Here is a 19,805-nt window from a genome sequence, read left to right on the forward strand (position 1 = left end):
TTTGTAGTGGAATGAAAAAGTGGGTTGAATTTTTCCATGTAAAAGGTCACTTGGGAACAGAGGAAAGATTTCGTTTTGATTTCTACCTTAGAGAGGCTTGTTTCCCTAATAGGATACTTTATATAATAAGGCCCCTAGATGCAAGATGAAAAATTTAATTGTGAAATAAAGGTCCAACCTTTCTGTTCTGAAATTGTTGGCATTTATAGAAAAATGCTTTCATTTGGAGGCATCTCTGCATGAAATGGTATGGAAATCAGTCTTTTCTCCACACCTGAGGTCTCTTGACATCTCTGCATGCTGTGTGGGGTCCCTGCAGGTACCCCCAGATGCTGTGAGCAGGGGCAGCACAACCCCCTCTGCTCCCTGAGGATCAGCCAAAGTTATTATATAAAGAGGACTAAATGTGTGTAAACAAAACTTGCTTAAGTAACTCCACAGCTGCCAGTTTCTCTTGCTGGTCTTCTTTTCCTACTCCACCCCTCCAGAGCCTGATGTGGTGGGTGTTCGGCACAGCTCTGTCCATGCTCCTCTCCCAGCCGGCCCAAGGCACGTCAGCTCCAAGGAGCCCCTAGTTGAACCTTGCAGATGCTTCAAGCAAATGAGGCGGTTAAACACCCCGATGAAGTCAGACCTCATGCCCAGCAGCGCTTGGGAAGCTGCTGGCTGTCACGTCTGTGGGCAAGCACCCATCTCAGCACACTGAGGACGTGCTGGGGGACATGTCCCACAGGACAGCCACTGTTCCCCTGCAGCCAAGGGTCCTCAGCATCCTCAAAAGCCAAATGTTCAGCCTGCTTTTTGCCTCCTCCACTAAGTGCTTTTAGAGCCCTAATCCACGTGGCTGGCACGAATACTCACGCTATACGCCCGTTCACGTCCCCTGGCTTCAAGCCAGGGCTGAGATGCAACCAGGACTTAGAGACACCAGATAATTTGAAAAGGTTTTCACCTCTGCAGCTTTCTGGGGCAACTTGACAAGTTCAAATCAAGGCAGCACACGGGCACAGAGGGGAGTGAGCTGCATGCAGGGCGAGGTGCTGAAGGCAGGACGGAGAACTTCCCGACTGCTGGAGGAGATGCCTGGATGTGTTTTTCTTTTTGCTCTTGTGCCACAGGGATCTGGCTGCAGATGTTACATATGCATAGATCTTTGCACAGTGGCCTGAAGCAGGGACTGTAAAACACAAATAGCAAAATAAGACTTTGCCTGGCTTGTTGCTCGCCGTCACCCAGCAGCGGGGGATGTACCCAACATTGGCTCTGAGGCCATGAAGATGCTGAGATTTGGGGCAGCATGAGGACATGTTGGTGCGTTCAGCTGCAGACAGCCATTTGCAGCTTTCACTCACTTTGGTAGCTGGGGCACAAGGTACAGAGGACAATTTTAGGGCTTTTAGCTTGTTGAGTGAGATATCTGTCATCATCTGAAAAGCAGAATCTTACTCCAGTGAGATGCAACATCTCTCAGCTCCAGCTGAGCATCTACAGGCATGCTTGACCTCAGAAAATAGAGTCTAGCACAGCATGCTTGAAAAGTTTCCAACCTTTAACTTAAAAAGCAAAGGCAAGGCCTCTCCTTTTCATGTCCAGACGCAGAGAATTTGTTTCAAGCGATTTCCATCCTGTAGGAGCATGGCCTGAGGGGACCGAAATGCTGCAACTCCATATACTATTTGGAAGTAGGTTGTGTCTTGTGCAAGAGTCCTGCATACTTGCATGGAGGGGAGAGTAAAATGTGTACAATAACCCCACACAGGGTTATTTTACATTTAGGCACCCTTGCTCATGGAGCAATAAGGCCTTTAGCCTCGGCCTTTCCCTGCTGAAGCCAAATCAGCGCATTGAAACTCCGTTTAGCTTTTGGGGTTGTTTGTTTTTCCTGTCTTCATATTTTCCCTTTAATCTTTGTGCTGGATAATTAAGACAACATTCCTCAGCATCTTTCCTGCTGTTTGTTGTGATTATACAAGAGCTGGCTGCATTTGTTCCATGAAAACAACATCTAAAGCCACATTTCTGTGGTTTCAAGTAAAATCCTCCACGGTGTTGACTCTTAAACTTGAGTGTGCCTGAAATCTCCATTACTCGGGAAAACACCCTTAAAAGTAGCCTCCTTAAGGAAAACACAGCAAGGCAGGGACACAGCGGGGAAGTTCACATTGAAGTTTTTATTGATGGTGAGACTTCTAGGCTTGGCCTAATACTGCTGGCAGGAGCCGTGGGTGGGGGTGCTGGCACTGCTTTTAAGGGCACAGCCTCCTCCGAGGTCCCTTTTCGCTGCAGGATTGGACCCGGCAGGCAGCCGGTGCGCTCCCTCTCCCCGGCTCTGCTACCGGAGCCTTACAAAACCGAGCGGTTATGAAACCCGGGGACCCGCTGCCACACGGCCCAGCCCCGGTAGATGGCGGTGCCAGCTCATTTTTCCCAATTTTTCTCCCCTTTTTTCAATTTTTCTTCCCCCCCCCCGGCGCTGGGCACAGCACACGCTCAGCCCCCTGCGCTGGGGGCAACACTGCAGAGAGGGAGGCTTGTGTTGGGTTTTGGTTGTGGGGGGTTTTTTTTTTTCTTTTCCCCTCTAACTGCTTTTCGTATGTTTTTGATACATTTGAAATCACAGTTATAACAGCTTAGCACAGCCCCAGGCGTCTGTCCCCACTCAGGCTGCTCCATCCCATAGCAGGCGGCGTGGAGGGGACAGGGAGGATATTGGCACTACCTAATTTTGGGGGGGGTATGCAGAGCCAGGCAGCTAGAGCCCCTGGATTTCTCTCCAGAGTTTTTCATGGTCTTGAACAAAACCTGCACACTCAGATCCCGGCTCCCCACCTATTGCCTTTCCTTGGCTGCATCCTTCTTGGGAGGGAGAGACAGCACTGGGTAGGCAGCATGACTGGGTAAATAAATAGCATTTCTCTTTGGAGCCTGCAAACACCTTTATTTGGCTAAAAGTGGCCCAGGCCCCCTCCAGCTCATGCTGCCGTTTGCATCCCCACCTTCTCAGCGTGCCCAGGGCGTGCACTCCCACTGCGGCATGGAAAGGCTAATCTTTGTCGGCCTTCTCATCAGCCTTGGCGCTGCCGTGCTCCTGGGGCAGGAACAAAAAGAAACGGGACAGCACATGAGGGGAGTGCTGAGTGTTTCATGTCCCGTCCCCCAGTACCTCCAGGTATTTGATAGCACCCACGGCCAGCACCCACGCAGGGGTTTGTAGGTGCAAACCCCACAGGGCTGGTGTGCAGTGGGGCAGTCAGGCCCCAGCATGGAGCTGGTGGTGCGGTTACCTCTGAGTTGCCTTCGGAGCCGCTGCTGCTCCTCCTGTCCTCTTCCTGGTCTCCCTGCAGGGGCAAAGAGAGAAGAACAAGCATCACCGGGGATGCTGGCACCCCGTTTTCTGTTTGAGCTAGAGCCTCGAGTCAGAGAGATGTCTGGTCTTGTGGGTATCTATCTAGAGCCTGGCTTTGCACCAATGGTGCTGCTTTGGAACCACATGTGCCCATGGCCCTGCACAGACCTCCAGAGCCAAGAACAAAGATTTAGTGGTGTGTGCAGTGCAGGCAGCATCACTGTCCACAGCAGCACGTCATTTGGGTTGAAATAGGAGGTAAAGGAGGGAGAACTAACTAGAAATATTGGGAGCAAAGAGAGAGTTGTCTCTCAGTGGAAAAGCCATGCATGCAGTGTGATTTCTAGGCTGTGGACAGCATCGCTCCATCCACCCGAGGTGTGAGGTTGCCATGGCTCAGACACGGCTTCCCTCCAATGAGGTTGCCGTGGCTCAGACACGGCTTCCCTCCACAGCCAGGATATAAAGTAGTTGGGGCTGGTGCTTTCTAACACCCTACAAACCTCAGCTGCTGCCCATGCCTGCCTGTGCCAAGCATCCTTTTCCACGAGGCTCAGTGGCAACCTGGGAGCTCTGCATCACTCGTATCCCCGCTGCACCATGCTCACCTGCGGAGGTGGCCCTACTCCATAGCTGCCTGCCTCCCCCAGGACACTGATCCTCCTTGCAGGAGCTGGCCCCATCCCACCGTGAGCTGGGCAGTGGGTGCTCAGAGTGCTGGGTGCCCCACATACACCGCACAGCCAGTGGCATAGCTGTTCCGGGGGGTTTTCAGTACAGCCCCCAGCATCAGATGGTTTGGGAAGTGCTGCGCTCACCCCAAGCACCACTCTGGGGACTTTGGGGCTGGAAACCCTCTGGCAGCTGATCTGCAGAAAACTCCATCATTCCCCTACCTTTTCCTCCTCCTCCTCCTCCTTCTTGTCCTTCTCTTTTTCTCCCTCAGCCTTTTCCTTCTCCTCTTCTTCCTTCTCTTCTTCCTTGTCCTTTTCCTTCTCCTCTCTCTCCTTATCTTCCCGTCCAAACCCTACAACAGGGCACAGAGGGAGGTTCATTGCCAGCGTGCAGCATCCAGCACACGCAAACCCAGCAGGTCCCCCTGAGTTCACACCAAACACTCACATTTCAGGATTGTCGACATTTCACTGAAGCCAAAGAGCTCTGGGACACGAGACCGTCACACCTATGGCACAGAGAGAACCTGAAGGAGCAACTGGAGAGAGGAGCAAGGTGAGTTTTTCAGGGATGAAAATGCCTCCCTGGACCTTACCATTTGGTTTTCTTCTCCATGGGAGAAGAGATCCTGTGCACTTCCTACCCCCCAAAACAGCAGGGAAAGGGGTAAAGCAGTCTATGGCCTCTACAAAAAAAAAATAATAATAAAAAAAAGGACCAGATTTTGCACCCACCCAGGCAGCACCCACTGCCCTCCACCCAGGGAAGCAGCAAGGGGAGAATGACAGAGGTAGACAGAGAAGTCTCAGGGCAAATGTGCGGGGAGATGCCTTAAACCCCCCATGAGCAGGTGCAAATTACAGAAATATTTCAAATTAAATGAGGATGAATCAATAGAGAGCAGGCGTTGGGGCTCCCAGGAAGCCCTGGCAGAAAGGAGATCTCACCCGGGGACAGAGCTATGACAGGGAAGGAGATGGAGATGGCAGCGAGCAGGAGAGAAGCCAAGAGCAACAGCAAGAAAACTCCGAGCATTGATTAGGTGCCTGAAAGGTGACAGAGGAGAGGGAGAGGGAAGGACAAGAGAGGGAAAGACAAGAGAACAGCTTGCTTAAAAAATACCAAGACCAAAGAAAGTCCATGAAATAGCCCAGGCAGGTCAAACCCTCCTTCTTGTACACAAATGGCAAAACAGGGCAGAGGGAAGGCAGCAAGGGTGAGGGATGGGGTCCCTTCTGCTCGCAGGGAAGAGCAGGGTCGGTCCCCTGCCACAGCAAGTAATTAGGAAAGAGTTTCTCTTCCAGCCACTGATGGAGGGAGGCAGAATATTAATGTTTTCTTTTAATGTTTTTTTTAGCCACAAAATGACATCATTTGGTTGGTATTTGGGCTTTTAAAAGAGCCGGTTGCAGCCTCTGAGCCGATAACATTCATTTGTATTTTCTAGACAGGTTTTAAACCCCCCAGGATGCTGCAGGGCAGCGGGAAGCAGTGGGGTTTGGGGCGGCATCAGCGGAGAGGCAGGTTGGATGGAGAGGGCAGGAGTGTGGGAAATGGCTGATAAAAGGCATAATCAGTGCAAAGTTAAAATCTAATTAATAACGAACAGTAATCTAATTCATCTCCATAATTAAGAAGTGCAAGTACTAATTGAAAATAATTACATTTTAATCTAAAATCATTAAAAATAATCAAATGTTAACAAAAGAAAAGACAGCCCCTGGGAAGGTGCACGAGAAGGTATAGCTGATGCCCTGACCCCAGGTCCTGTTCACCAAAGCTGCTCCGCAGCTCCTGTGGCATATGCCCAGCTCCAAATCCCTGGGGGATGCCCCTGCTTTCTGCCTTCACTGCCCCGGGGTGAGCAGATAGGAAAGGCACAAGGTACCCAGAGGTACATAGAGGTGGACCTCAGGCTTTGCACTAGGAGATGGGCAATCAGACCAAAGCCCAGCAGCCAGGGCTGCATGCTAAGAAATGCCACCGTGGAGGGTTACAAGCCTTTAATTCCCCACTGCACCACCAACCCTGTCCCTGAGGATCAACCCAGCTGATTTCCAAGAGATGGGGTGGACTCCCCTGCCCATGCGTGTGTGCGTGCGTGCCACCCAGTGCAAGCCCCCACCATGGGTGGTAGCTCAGACGATGGCTGCCAGCACTCAGCTTTTTCCCATCCCAGACCAGCAGATCCAGTTTCGTCTGTTCCTTCAAGCCTCAGCCACCCCACATTTTGGGCAGGCAGGGTTTCCTGCCCCAGATGAGCTGATTCCCTAAAGCCCGGGCAGGCAAACCAGCAACACCCAGTGACTGGCTCTATGGTCCCCATGGACAAGCTGCAATTGTCCTCCATGGCTGAGCGAAGCACAAAGTGCATGCGAGTCAGAGCTCTGGCTAACGAAGCAAACCTGAGTATTCACACCCCACCAGATGCAATAACCTGGATGGCTTTACACCCCCCAGGCACAACGGGCTCACAGGTCACAGTGTTTGTGCCCGCTCCTGTCTCACCCAGGGACTGAAATCCTTCCTGTGAGGCTCAGGCACGATGCCCGATTGCCATCCCCAAGACCACACAGAGCACAAGCCATCCCGGGGATGCTCCTACCGCACCCTCTGCGCTTGACTCTGCCCTCCCGCTCTGCTTTTCCAGCCTGTAAAATTGATATGCAAGCCTGTAAATCCCCTCGATGACACAAGGGAGACAGGAAAGCACCTTACCTGGAACTGAAAAAGGCAAGTGGCCTCCTCGATGCCCGGCTGGCAGCTACCAGGGATCTGGGTATTTGAGTGTTGCGGTCTCCTCCCCAGTCCCACTTTCAGAGCAGAAAAACTGGCTCTGCCACCCTCCACGGACAGCGCATGACACTGGGAACATGACCAGTCGCATCCCTACCTGCAAGAGGCATTGCCTCCAGCACAGGCAGGACCAGAAAGACCCTTTGCAAGCAAGCCAGGGCAGCTCTGGAGGCTACAGACATCCATAGGGACCAGCCCTGGGACCGGGGAGGGCACTGGGGACTCAGTCTGGGCATGTGCTATGGTCAGGGCTCTGCCAGAGTAGAGAAGAGGGGACTTGGAGGTGTCCTTAAAACCACAGCAAGAGGAACCCCCACCAAGTCCTTGCTCCCCTCTTGGTGGGAGGCAGCTCCAGGAGGTCCAGGCAAGGCTGGACCAGGCAGAGCTCAGCACTCCCAGCTCCCTCCGATGCTTGTCCTTGCTGCTGGCTTTCACTCCAACATATCATTAAGCAAATACCTGTCAGCAGAGCGCAGTTACCAGCAGGTCTAAACACTTGCATAATGTGCTTCCCCTCTAATGCAATGCCCTCATTTCTAATAGCATCAATATGGGATAATAACAGTAACAATAATGTCAAGAAGAGCTTGTGTACCTGAAAGCTAATTTGTTTTCTCCACCTAATAAAAGGTATTACCTCTCCCACAAGATTTGCCCCATTTAAAGCCTTCAGCTCTACAACAAAGTTGCTCCCGCAGTCATTTGACTTTAATTTACAGTAATTGCAGCATGCGTGGGGCCCCTTCCTACTGAGCGAGACTAACCCTCAGTAACTCATGCAGGGAGCAAGCAGCTGTACAGAAGTCACTCATCCCAAAAACCTGGCCATGTCTGCCCCAGGCCTCCTCCACTGGAGCCTGCACTGGCCCCAAACGCAGAGCAAGAGTCTCCTCGGCAGGTTTATATCAGAAATAAGGGATGGGTTTTAACAGCAAGGGTGGATAAACCCTGGAGCAGTCCAGCAAAGCCAGTGGCAGAGTCCCCGTTGCTGCCCATTTTACAACCAGTAGCAGTGGTGCTTTCAAAAAGAGATGCTTCAGCTCACACACCAATTCAGGAGACTCCCAGTGGCCAACACTCGGTCTTGGGGTAAATGATGGCAGCAATCCTGTCTGATCCCAGGGTGACACAGCTGGGGAACTCGGGTTATGGCAGCTCGGTGGAGAAACAGCACAGCTCTCAGTACTCTGATGCGAGAGACCTAAGCCTGCAGCATCCTCCAGTTAGAGCCAGCCCAGAGGACAGTCCTGCCATCACTCCCTTGGACACAGGGACACAAAGCATCACCCCAGGGAAGTGGCTCTCAGGGACCGCCCTGACCATTGGGCCAGGCTGCAGCCACCAGCATCATACAGCACAGGGGTGGCTGCCACCACCCAGCAGGACAGCAGAGACTGGCAGCTGCAGCCACTTCTGGGTCCCAGCCCACAAACCCCACGGGCTCTGCCCTCACCCTGCAGCAGGCACAAAACTGCCCTTCGAAAGAAGGAAAGTTACCTACCAGCTAGCACCCAAAATGCCAGCACATGGCCACCTCCGCACTGCTGTCCAAGTGCAGAGCTGTGAGGGACTAGCAAAAGTCCCAGAAAACATTAATTAGCACAGTACTGAGCACTTATATCCTCCGTTTCTGTGCCAAGGAGCTTTTGGCTACAGAAGACCAATCTATCTGCTTAAATCACATAATTTTAGACCACTGTTTATTTAGGATCCAGTGTGTACACCTGGGAAGGAAATGCCAGAGCTCTCCTCCTGCCATTTCTCCCCTTCCTGCCTCTGAGCCAGGCCATATAATTTGTACTGCGGGTGACCTGGGACAGCTGCCCCTTGGTCAGGGCCACCAGTGGCAATGTAGCTGCTGCTTCTTCCAAAGGAGGACAACTGCTCATCCCACTTGTGTCAGAGCTTTTGCTGCTATTGAAGGTGCATTTTTTAATAATGAAGGATAAGTCCCTGGGAAGCTGGTTGGGCAAGGGCTGGGAGCAAGTCCCGAAGCCCATCGGGAGGACCAATCCTTTTTTATGTTTTAAACCTTTCCACAGCAGCTGCCAGGAAGCAGCTTTTACAGCTGCAAGTAACAGAATCTCTCCCAGGGAAAGAAAATAATTGTGGAAGGCTTTTTTTCCCCCCCCTCCCAGTCACTGCCAGCATCTTAGCTAACTCTTACCTATTCTTAGCCACCTCTTACTTCCCCAAACACTACTAGAAGTGCTCAAATTACCGCCAGCTCTCATTAGGTTCATGTGCAAGGCAAGGCCGAGCGATAAGACCTCCAGACAGTTGGATGCTGAATTCTGATGAGTCTTTTGGGTAGGAAGATTTCAGCAACTGTGAAACTGTTTTTGTTAGCTAGCTATTGCAGTCCTTGCACTGGCACACAAGTGAAGCTAGCGCATGTTTGATTATTGGCTGCTATAACAAAAACCAGGTGGGCATACGACTGAAAGAATTACTGCCTGCATCTTCAAAAAAAAAAAAATCACCTCATTTCCTTTATTCATTAAACTACTCTACACTAAAGCACTGCAGGTTCAGTAGAATTTATCTGCAAGAAAAGCAGCTGCTGCTCCATAAAACCCTGTTATCTTTATTTCTTCTCTTCTGACATTTCTGTAAATTTTGGCTTTGCACTAGGAGCAAAGCTGCCATTTTGCACTAATGCAGGAATTGGGAACTCAGCTGTGGGAGCTCTCACTCCCCAGCCTGTGTTCAGAGTTCTCTTTCCTATGAGACTGTACCCTGCCATGAGAAAAGCCCCAGCTGTCCCAGCCCCAGAGCAACACCCAGCCCTGCCCCACAAATCACACTCAGGGCTGAGAAGAAAAAAACCACAGTTCTTTCTTTTCATTTCGTTCGTGCCCATTGCTATCTTGATAGTTTTTAACTGAAATGGTTGTCAAAACAAATATTTTCTTTAATAATGCTATCAACCAAAAGAAGAAAAAAAATACAGTTTATTGTAGTGCAGATTTTTTTTTTTTTACCCCAGACACACTCCTTTCAAGTCTCGTTTTCTTTAAGATGCAAACAAAGGCTCTTCCTTTAGAGATCTGATCAGTCTAACCACGACTAAGGCAAGGCTTTTTCCATATATATAAAATCAGAGGAGCATTAGCCAAAAGGTATTTTAATAATAAAAACACCTCTCTACTGCACAAATAGAGCAGAGGAATGTTAAGCCTTCAGTACAGCAGAAATGTGCAAAACCTGCTAAAACCCAGAGGATTTTCAAAATGGGATTTGAGCATCATTGTTACCAACGAGCAAGTACAGAGGCAGGTGTGACACCCGGTCACCTCTGGTTAGCTATTCTGGACTTCTTGAAGTTCCATTTTGGCTCTGCATTTCTGCTGTTACGATTCCAACAAAGGCTGCTCCCTCCCAATGGGCAGGCTCAAAAGATAGAAATTGCAAAAAGGAACAGAGCAGGGAACTTTCACAGCACAAAGAAACAGATACCATATGTGGAGCAGCTTCTGAGACAAATTAGGACTCCCGCTAACAGAACCAAATTGCTTTCTCTCCCCCTACTTTAATACACCTTCCAAGAAGAAGGAGCATTTTATTGTAGTGTTTTTACACAGAAACAGGAGAAAAGCAGTATCTGAGTTTGTGAACAGTCTGTGGCTGACATGTCAAGCTGCACTGAAGAAGGGGAATCCTCCTGCTAAATTCTCTCATTAAATTGCCCAAACATGAATCAATCCCTTTTAGACAGTTCTCATTTACTGCTATAAAGCAAAGTACCCACATTCTTAGGGCCAGATCAGCACTCTTTCAGCTCATGCTGAAGCAAGCACTCTGCAAGAGAATGAGAAACAGCACCCTAGTGAGAGTCCCCCGTCCCACATCCCTGAGTCATTAACATCTTCAAGAAGCCGGGGCTTCTCTTCAGCAACAATGGCTTCATAAGGAATCCTCTCTGCTCTATTCTTTCCAGCCTAGGAACGGCAAGGTTCATAATCATAAATATTTGCCTTTTCTTGCACCTCCTGTCCAATATTCACTTCAACACCAACACAGAGCTATCAGGAACCTAATTATGTCTCTCTGACTTCAAAAAAAAAAAAAATCACACCATGATTTTAGCTAACTCTAACTAGCCAGCTGCTACTCCTTTCTCCAGTATTGTCTTCACAGTCCAGAGAGCTTCTCCAAAGAGCTTGTTAACACATACAGTGAGGGATTTCAGTGAAAAGATATAGACAGTCCATGAAAACAGAGAAGCAGGCTGCACTTTAAGTCTGTCACGTTGTCCACCAGCCTGGACTATGCTAATCACATCTCTCAATGTGCTGTAAGAGCTGTCATTGCCAGACTGCAGTTAATCACCATTTTTGCAGCAGCGATCAGAGTAATCTTTTTCCCTTTAATAAGAGCCATTACATCATTCTCCAGCACGGAAACTATGAAGTGGGAAGGTCAAAAAGTTCTTAATTAGAAGAATTTTTATTACTGTGATAGTTGCGTTCTAGCCTCAATAAGAGAGATCTGCAGTACAGGCAGCAAGAGCTGGAAGGCATCTTGGATATATGAAGCACTGTTTGAAGCCTATGAAAACAAAAATCAAAATACACACATAAATAATTATGCTACTAATCAGCTTTACTAACCACAAACTCATTTCAAACAGCATTGCTTAATGCACATAAGAAAGAGAAGTCTAGTGCTTGTCGGATTTTTAAGGCTTTGTTCTAGAAACCAATTTAATATTAAGTTTTTGAGGGGCTTTATGCCACTACGCAAAAACACAACTGGCTTAAAAACTGCCAAAAAAGATCAGGTGAAATCCAAATGTAGCATACTGTTTTCAATAACAAATGAGAAGAATTTATTTCAAAGTGAAACACAAGCATGCTGTGGCAGGAAGGAAGAACACACCAACAGGAAACACCCGTTTCCTTCCACACCTCAGGAGTTTACAAGCATTGAGAACCAATTTAACAGCTAGGAAGTGTTTGTACTCTTGCGTGCTCATTTCTGAACTTGTCTAAGGTTTGACTTTGGACATTTAAATTCTAGAAATCCAGACTGCTGAATTTAATATGTGTCTTCTGACCCACCATGAGTGTCAGCTGAGACCCCGTAAGGCTCACTCTTCACTAACTCGCTCATCTCTTGTGCAAATCTACAGATATTTATTAAAACATTTAAGTTATCCAATAAGTAAGCAGAATCTTAGACCACAGGTTAGAGAACTTGGCATGCATAAGGATACTGAAGTGGAAAAACCAGCATATCTATTTTTTAAATATTAGCTTAAAGTTTTAACTTTAGCATAACTGACCTCCAAAAACACTCCAGTGATTAAGGGATTAAGCACATCTGCTTTCTCTTTGACCTGCAAATATCAGACGTATATTATCCTGATTGAAAATTGATCACATTTCTTCAAGCAAGACAAAGCTAAATCCTCAGTAAGTTTAAAATCACCATTGCTCCCTTGACTACAGGAAAGCTAAGTCACAGGCTGCAGGGGACCTGCCTTACAGCGTGCAAGTAAGAATAAAGTAACCTGCATATGCCCCACACAAGTCATATATGAATACACACATTACATCTTCAACTGAACTGTGGACAACTGGAGAATTTAGAGATAATTATACTATCTTCAATAACATCTGAGTGTTTTGGAAAATCCACAACAGGATCACAAACCTTATTTTCTCGTCTCCTTAGTACTGTCAGCACCAATTCCCACCGCCACACTGCGCCAGGCTGAATGCAGCAGGAAGCATTCAAAAGCTCAGCATACATTCAGCTGCCACAATTTGGGGAACACTGACCTAGATGATCAGTTCACAGGGCAAAAAAATGCATATATAAATGTGCAAACACAAAAAGCACTTTGTGGTGAAGATCCCAAGCCTGCAATCAACTAATCACGTCTCATTCCCAAGAACTATGGTGTAACTCTTACCCCTCCAGTTGTTAAGCACATAGTAAACTCTTTAGAGAAAGTTGACAGTTCTTTACACAGCACAATTGTCATTCTGTGGAAGAAGAGTGGGAAAAACATGTAGTAAATACAGTCTACAAGAATAACTTTCTTTTAGCATTCTTCTAACACACAAATACCTTGTTTCCATGCATATAAAGCTAAATTAAACCAAAATTGATATAGAGCATATAAACAGTGTGTGAAGATGCAGAAGTTCCCCCAATAAATTGGGGGGGGGGGGGGGGGGGGAAAAGGGGGGAGATAGAAAAACAAGTAAAGTTGAAGATCCAAAACAGCATTCAGAGGACAGACACATCCATTCAAGGAACAGTACTAACGTGCTTATTTCTACTGACAAGTGTCATTTTCTGAATTAGAAAGTACTGCACATTTCATACACTTGCCAAGTATCTCCTGACAAAGAAAAATCTTGCGTTATGCGTTATTGATAAGACCAGTCTACTAATTAGTTGCAGTAATTTTACAATATCACATACCTAACACACTAAATGATTAACACAGAGGTGATTAAGAATCACTTTTATACAACTGCTTTGTCATATTTTAAACGTCTATCTGCTAACAAGAACAAGCTTAGGGCAAACATTTTTCTTGGCTATGTAAGAGCTTTCAAGTAGGGTTTCATCTTTCTAATTAAGCTGGAAAGAGACAGCTGAACTCTGCTGGAAGATAGTGATGCCACCCATTGCAACTTTGAACACATGCAGAATTCAAGAGCCCTGCATCCCATGGATTTGCAAAGAATTATTAGACAGTTTAATCAGTATGTAAGTAATTATATGCTACACATTTACTAAGAGATTAACTTACTGTGAAAGGGACTTGGCTCTGTCTGTGGCTGTCACCTCTTGTTTCTGACCATGTAGCAACAAAGCCGCGGTTTTGTGAAACATTTCAATGGAGCATGCTGTCAGTTCAGCCAGACTTCTTATGGCAAATGCATGAATATCCTGCAAGAGTTAAAAAGGTTCCCCATACCATACAAAAACTAGCAGCTTTTATTATTTAAAACAAATGAATCACACAATGTACTATCACTATGCTACCCTTTCAGACCTCAGAATCTGCACAGAATTAGAAACCCATAAACTCTAGGAATCACAACTGTAACTTAGCAGCCAAACAGTCTGCGGTCAAATATTTTCTTCCTTCATTACTCAGTTACCTCCACTGATTTTTTAGCATCATGGTTGCCATCTCTGGATTCTGCTTCTTGGTTTTCTTCACTTTCTTCTTCTTCTTTAGGAAGACTACTGTTGAATTGTGCTATCCATTCATGAGCAGATGTTCTCACCTGTATGAAGATGTGCCATAGTATTTAATGACTGGAATGAAGCCCCCCTGCACACCACAAAACATGGAGTATTGGTTCTCTCTAGAGGAAGGAAACAGTTATGGCTCCTGAGCTAGTGAGAACAACCAGGACAAATGATCTTAGTGCCTTCAGGACTTTGGAGAGCATGGGCTGCACTAATGTAGTTCAGGGCAGTCATCTCTCTAGCACTGGGTGCTGGAGTTTACCGGGAAGACCATGACTAACAGAGGTGCTTTAAACAGACATCTGCAGAATGCTGCTGCCACTTGGTGGATCTGAAGGGTAGTGAAATGAAGGCAAGAAAGGCAATTCTTCCTCATACCAACTTCTGAACATAGTAAAACCAGCTGCTTTGTACCAAGAGGAGGGCTTGTATTCATGACTGTAGGTTGATTTCACTGTGGTGGCTGAATGCTTACTACTCCTGGTTATCTTTGCCACCACTTATTACTGCCCAGTGACAGGGCAAAGATACACTGGTGTCTACTGATTCAAAGACATTACAGAACATGATTTTGCCCCATAAATTCAAAGGAGAAGGCTCATCTCTTTTGCCTACCATTATCAAAGGATCTAAAACACATCCTGTTTTCATGCATTTGATATTTTCACAACCAAAGCAGGACTGAGAAGCAGTTCCCGCTTTTAGAAGATGGAAGATAACTCACCATGATCAGTTTGTCCGGTTTTGAGCAGATATGCAGTTCTGAAAACAACTCTGTTACTTCTTTTGTGAACTCCTCATCTCCTAAAGGACAGGAAAGGTTAAAGAATCCACACAAAGGACAGCTACAGGAATAGCCAGCATTTCAACGCACAACTAGTTCTGCACAAGTCTGAACTGTTTCCTTTATTTTTCCTTGTATCATCAACTCAGGCAAGAATGCATCAAACCTGGTCTTTTTAAATAAAGTTTAAATGGTAAATTCTGAAAAGGTGGAGATGCTAGTGCCAAAAGACTACCTTTTGCTTTCTCAATTCTGGTTTTGTGGCTAAGATAATTCCAGGGTTTTTTGGGGTTTTGTGTTTTTACAGGCAGCATTTTGTAATGCACTAACTTGTGCATCACCTTGGAGAATCTGGAATATCACTTAAAGCCTACGGTTCTCCTATTATATACGGCAGGGCAGATGTTAACAGTAGGGGGAAGGCTGTGAGATCAATCATGTGCAAATATAAAGGATACATTAAATGTTAAATGATAGCAAGTGCAGGTGTGTAAGCCCTCCCCGATGAGCCATTTAGGTAAAAGCAATGCAAGAAATTTACATTTAAATCTGCATAATCCTGAAGAATCAGATGGCTTTTGTGTATGCAGGCACCCCTGAGCCTTTTGGTCTACATGGCTAACTCTCATTTAAAAAATAAATAAAAAGGCTTTTTGCTTTCCCACAGGTTGGACAACTCTAGTCACAGTCTTTCCCTGATGGTCACAGAAACCCAGCATCTCTTTGAATTTGCATCTTGGTTCAAGGTCAGTTGTATGAACTACCCAGGAGTCAAGCAACTCTGATCCTGCTCTGGCAAGAAATCACTCCTGCTACAGAATTAATGCGCAGCAGCTTTCCAGAGATGAACAGTATTGCTACCTGTCATGCTCTTGGCCACAGACGGCTTTAGGATTAAGTATCCAACTAAAGAATAACTTAACTTTGGCATATGCCCACTGCTAGCGATCGGGGCTCGTTGGTTCCACACTGCAAAGTTCCTTGAGAACCAGCTCCTCCTCCCATAACCTCTTACCCTTCTTTTCTTCCTCCTCTTCTTCAAAGAATTCAGGTAAAGAAAATGCTTCTTTAAGTTGTTCCATTTCCTCCTTCAGTGTGTCCAACTCCTCTCCAGAGAGGGCATTTAGAACTGATTTCACCTAGTTAGGGGCAGCACAGCCAAAGAAAGAATTATAAATCCAACAAGAAAAAGAAACAGGATGGAAGATGCAGCACTGGTTTACCTTGCATGTAAAAACATCACAGATGGATGTTAATGAGAAAGTGCTACTTTCCCACAGGAAGGATGAAGGGGCAAAACATCTATTTGTGAAGCCCTGTTAGGTAATAAAGGATTCTTCAGGAGTTATTAAATTTTTTTTATGAAAGAAAATTTTGATGACTTCCGAAATTGCCTGCTCATCTGCCCTTCTTCCTGCCCAGAGGAAGAGAGGACAATCTCTGCTGTGCTTACAATACTCTCCTCTTCTCCAGACCAAGGCAGCAAACAAGTGGGTATGAGGAAAGAGTAACTTGTGAAAAGTTGTTGAAGACATGCAGCAACTGAGGCCAGCTGGGTAAAAACAATGGCTTTAGGAGCTGAGGACAGGACATAACGCTTCCAAAGTAAACATCAGATCATAATGCAGGGGTCAAAGTGAAGTTGTACAATTAATCATTTCATAGCTAGTTCTAAGCACTTCATTTTACACGTATATACATATATTTCTAATCTTTTTTTCCCTGCTCAGCTGAACTCAAAATAGAAGGCAAATTGCTCCAGGCCATTACCTTTGATTCACTCTCTCTGGAAAGCATCTCTAAGGCCTCCAGATGCGAAAGACCCTGAAACTCATCAAACAGTAACCCATAATGGGCTTTCTTCTCTGTAGCCATGGTAACCTCAGTAGCTGTCTGCTGCTCTTCTTTCTCCTTTGCCTCTCGTAAGACCTGAAAAAGAAAAGCAGAGGACTCAGGTCACTGCCAGAAGACACAGAGTACGGGAGGAGAAGGCTTTTGGTTCAATAGTAAAAATGGTTGCTTAATGACAGGACCACAAAAGAAGGGAGAAGAAATGAGAGAAACCAATGAGGAGCTGATACGGAACTGCCTTACCTGAGATAACGTAGAGTTTCTGTTCATTAGGCCCTTTGTTTTTTTGAATCCAGGGTCTCCCTCAGCTATTACATCCATTGTCTTTTTCCCAATGAATTCCAAGGCATCCAGACCTCCGCTAATAACACTTTTTCCCTAGGAATCAGGTTTGGATTTAGACAGTGCGTAAAACTCACAGACTATATAACTGAAGAAATCTAGAGATTTATATCAGCAATGTTATGCCAGACACTCACATACAAGCCAAATTAGTCCTTGTCACCCTAAAATTCAACCTTAATCGCCACAAAGACAGAAGAATGACATGGGAAGAGACACAATACATTATCATCCAACAGTTTAATATAGTGCTCAGACAGCTGCAGCAATCTGATGGGAAATACATTTTTATTTTGTGAACCGGCTGGTTCTCAGCACATTAAAGTATTAAAGTATTTAATCCTTCCAATCAAAAAACACTAGACCTGTGGGTTTTGGTTGCTAACTCTTGTTTAAGCCTTAAAAGCAGAAGCAAGCTTTCCATCTGCGGTTCTTTCAGATTCATGGGCAAATTGACAAGACGGCAGATCACAAAAGCAGAGTTTCTAAGGCTAATGGGTTCCTTTGAAGTGCATTTCTCATGGTCATAGGAGCAAGGTGATTTCCAAGCAATTTGCGCTAGTTTCACAGAAATTTTTGAAGAAGAGAATGGATTTCATCTCTAGACAGTTCTGTAGAAATATTCCAGGAATAAGTCTGACCCTGCATTTATTTGAATAGTCTAAAGGAAGGGAGCAGAGATAAGAGTACTAAGGTGATGTGCATGGGAATGCACGTACCGCACAGTCTACCGTTGGGTTTTTTTTTGTTATGTATCAACATTTAATACAGAACTATCAAAATTAAGCCAACTTACACATTAAGTGCCAGTTAGAAGCAAGGCACAGGGTAAAGATTGTCTGAAGGTTGAAACAGTTTCTCACCATTCATCCCACAAAAGTCAAAATTTAAAATTTCCTCTTACAATGTTTCAGATGAAAAGCAAAAAACCCAACGCTCTCTTAAACCCATTTTATCCTGCATTCCCAACTCACTCACTGTGCTTTGGACAGCAGTAGAGATGGTTGATAAAACTCCAAGAGCCCCAGCAATAGGAAAGGAACTGCCATCATCAACTGCATCTGTGCTGCTAGCACCAGGATTCTCGCTTCCTGCATTAGAGGGCAGAAAATTAACTTCCTCACTCCCCCAAAAAAAGAGCTGGTCAGCTGCAGAAAGGAGAAAATTAACAAACAACTTCTAGCAGGGCTAGAATTGGGATTATTTTCCTACCTACTTTTCAGAGCTAACAGAAGTAAGTAACAGAGTATTATTTTAGCACATAGACATCTACCTCAATATGCAGGGTAAGGTGATGTTATTTTGGGGCTGATTATGTTATGGGAGACATTTCAGTGGTGTTCTTACATAGTAAAAACTGACCTCTTGTAGCATCTCTAGTCTCTGAAGAGATTTCACCAGGACTGGGAATCCCAAGGGTTGTTTCTGCTTTTTCTATGACATTTGAAATACCTTGACCTAGAGAAGACAGCACTATTACTTTAACCATGACATACAACAGAAATCAGAACAGAAACAGGATGAGGGCTGCATATTGGTTTTTATTATTCTGCATTCCTCCTGTTTAAGACAGTTTACCCAGCACTAAAACCTACTAATATCCAGCTTATTTACCAATGTGATGAACTGAGGTTTCATCTCAGCTTTTAAATCAAGTTGTAAATACCAGCTGAATACCAGTTTAAAATACCAGCTGAAAATTATGCAGACACCTTAAAAACTTCGACATAATTTTGCCTGTGCATATCACCTTAATCTCACTGTACCTTTTGGTACAAGTTTTCCCCATTATTTGAACAATTCTCTTGACGTTTTTCCAACAATTGCTGCTATAAGAGAAATCTCGTTCTCTAGAAACAAGCTCAAAAGCACTAGCTTGAGACACAAAGTATGGTTAAAATATTTATCAGGTATCAGAACAAGCCTTACCTACAGTAGCTACAGTAGCAGATGCAGTTGACAGAAGAGACTTCCCCCAGCTTCCCCAGTATCCCCATCCTGTCTGAACTGCAGCAGGAGAATCCGACACCTTTAATGAACAAAAGCAGAAGAGAGCGATGCAGGTATTATGGTGAGGAGAGGAACACAAACAGTCTGTGATGCATAACTTTTGTGCAGTTTTTTCTTTTCAGATAAAGAGCAATGTGAATTTTCAGAAAAGGAGTGGGACTTGTGCTCAGAATTCTTCAGTGCTCAAAGTCATGAAATGTGAAGCCACATTACTCAGAGCAAGCATAGGAACATACCTTGAGGGTTTCAGCTGGGGGCTTTTCTGTGGCAGCAGGCTGACCTGGGGGTTTGGGTTCAGGTCGTTTCCGAGTCATAGGCACAGGCTCAAACTCTTGTTCTCTCTCTTCATTGCTCTCAGTGCAGCCAAGTTCCTCTGCTTTCTGTTTGTTTTCATCTTTGTAAGAGGTTTCTTCTTTCAGATTTTCACTGCTGTCTTTCTCAGACATGACTATGAACATCCGTAGAAAGCAAAGTAGATAAAATAATCACTCCCTTGTACACTTTGACATTAATTCAAAAGCATCACATTTGTATTTTAAATAAACATAACTAGGACAAAAATCCCTTCATGTTGCCACACACACCTGCACAAACAGGTTATGTTTTTAAGGGAGTGTGTACACCAAGCTACATCCAACTGCAAGAAATGTCACACTTGGAAGTTTAAAGTCCCACAGAAACATGTGGGTTTATCTAACCGACACACCCTCTTTGCAGGAAAGAAATGGGTCGCTAACTCTGAAAAGCAAATGAAAGGTACAAAAGATCTTCAGATAATTA

The 19,805-nt window shown here is 45.6% G+C and overlaps 1 protein-coding gene across 1 annotated transcript; it reads right to left on the reverse strand.

Annotated features, from left to right (window-relative positions):
* Nucleotides 1–10,535: 10,535 nt before the first annotated feature.
* Nucleotides 10,536–19,471, reverse strand: FAM114A2 (family with sequence similarity 114, member A2). The gene is made up of 13 exons (XM_009701643.1): nt 19,262–19,471; nt 18,945–19,044; nt 18,378–18,473; nt 17,994–18,106; nt 16,917–17,051; nt 16,593–16,751; nt 15,838–15,961; nt 14,763–14,842; nt 13,945–14,073; nt 13,590–13,729; nt 12,738–12,810; nt 12,105–12,158; nt 10,536–11,368 (listed from the first exon to the last, which is right to left on the reverse strand). Exons 1-13 carry the CDS (start codon nt 19,469–19,471, stop codon nt 11,270–11,272), a joined length of 1,512 nt encoding a protein of 503 aa, XP_009699945.1. The 3' UTR covers nt 10,536–11,269.
* Between the last annotated feature and the right edge of the window lie 334 nt (nt 19,472–19,805).

The sequence above is a fragment of the Cariama cristata genome, unplaced genomic scaffold, assembly GCF_000690535.1.
Source record: "Cariama cristata isolate BGI_N322 unplaced genomic scaffold, ASM69053v1 scaffold16796, whole genome shotgun sequence".
Lineage (NCBI taxonomy): Eukaryota > Metazoa > Chordata > Aves > Cariamiformes > Cariamidae > Cariama > Cariama cristata.

What these genes read in the sequence shown, in the direction of transcription:
- FAM114A2 (XM_009701643.1), bottom strand. Translation starts at nt 19,471, where the DNA reads ATGTCTGAGAAAGACAGCAGTGAAAATCTGAAAGAAGAAACCTCTTAC. An exon ending in CTACTGCTGTCCAAAGCACA is followed by an intron (nt 17,052 to 17,993) that starts GTGAGTGAGTTG and finishes CCTGATTCCTAG; the next exon opens with GGAAAAAGTGTTATTAGCGG. An exon ending in ATGCTAAAAAATCAGTGGAG is followed by an intron (nt 13,730 to 13,944) that starts GTAACTGAGTAA and finishes TAACTCTTGCAG; the next exon opens with GATATTCATGCATTTGCCAT.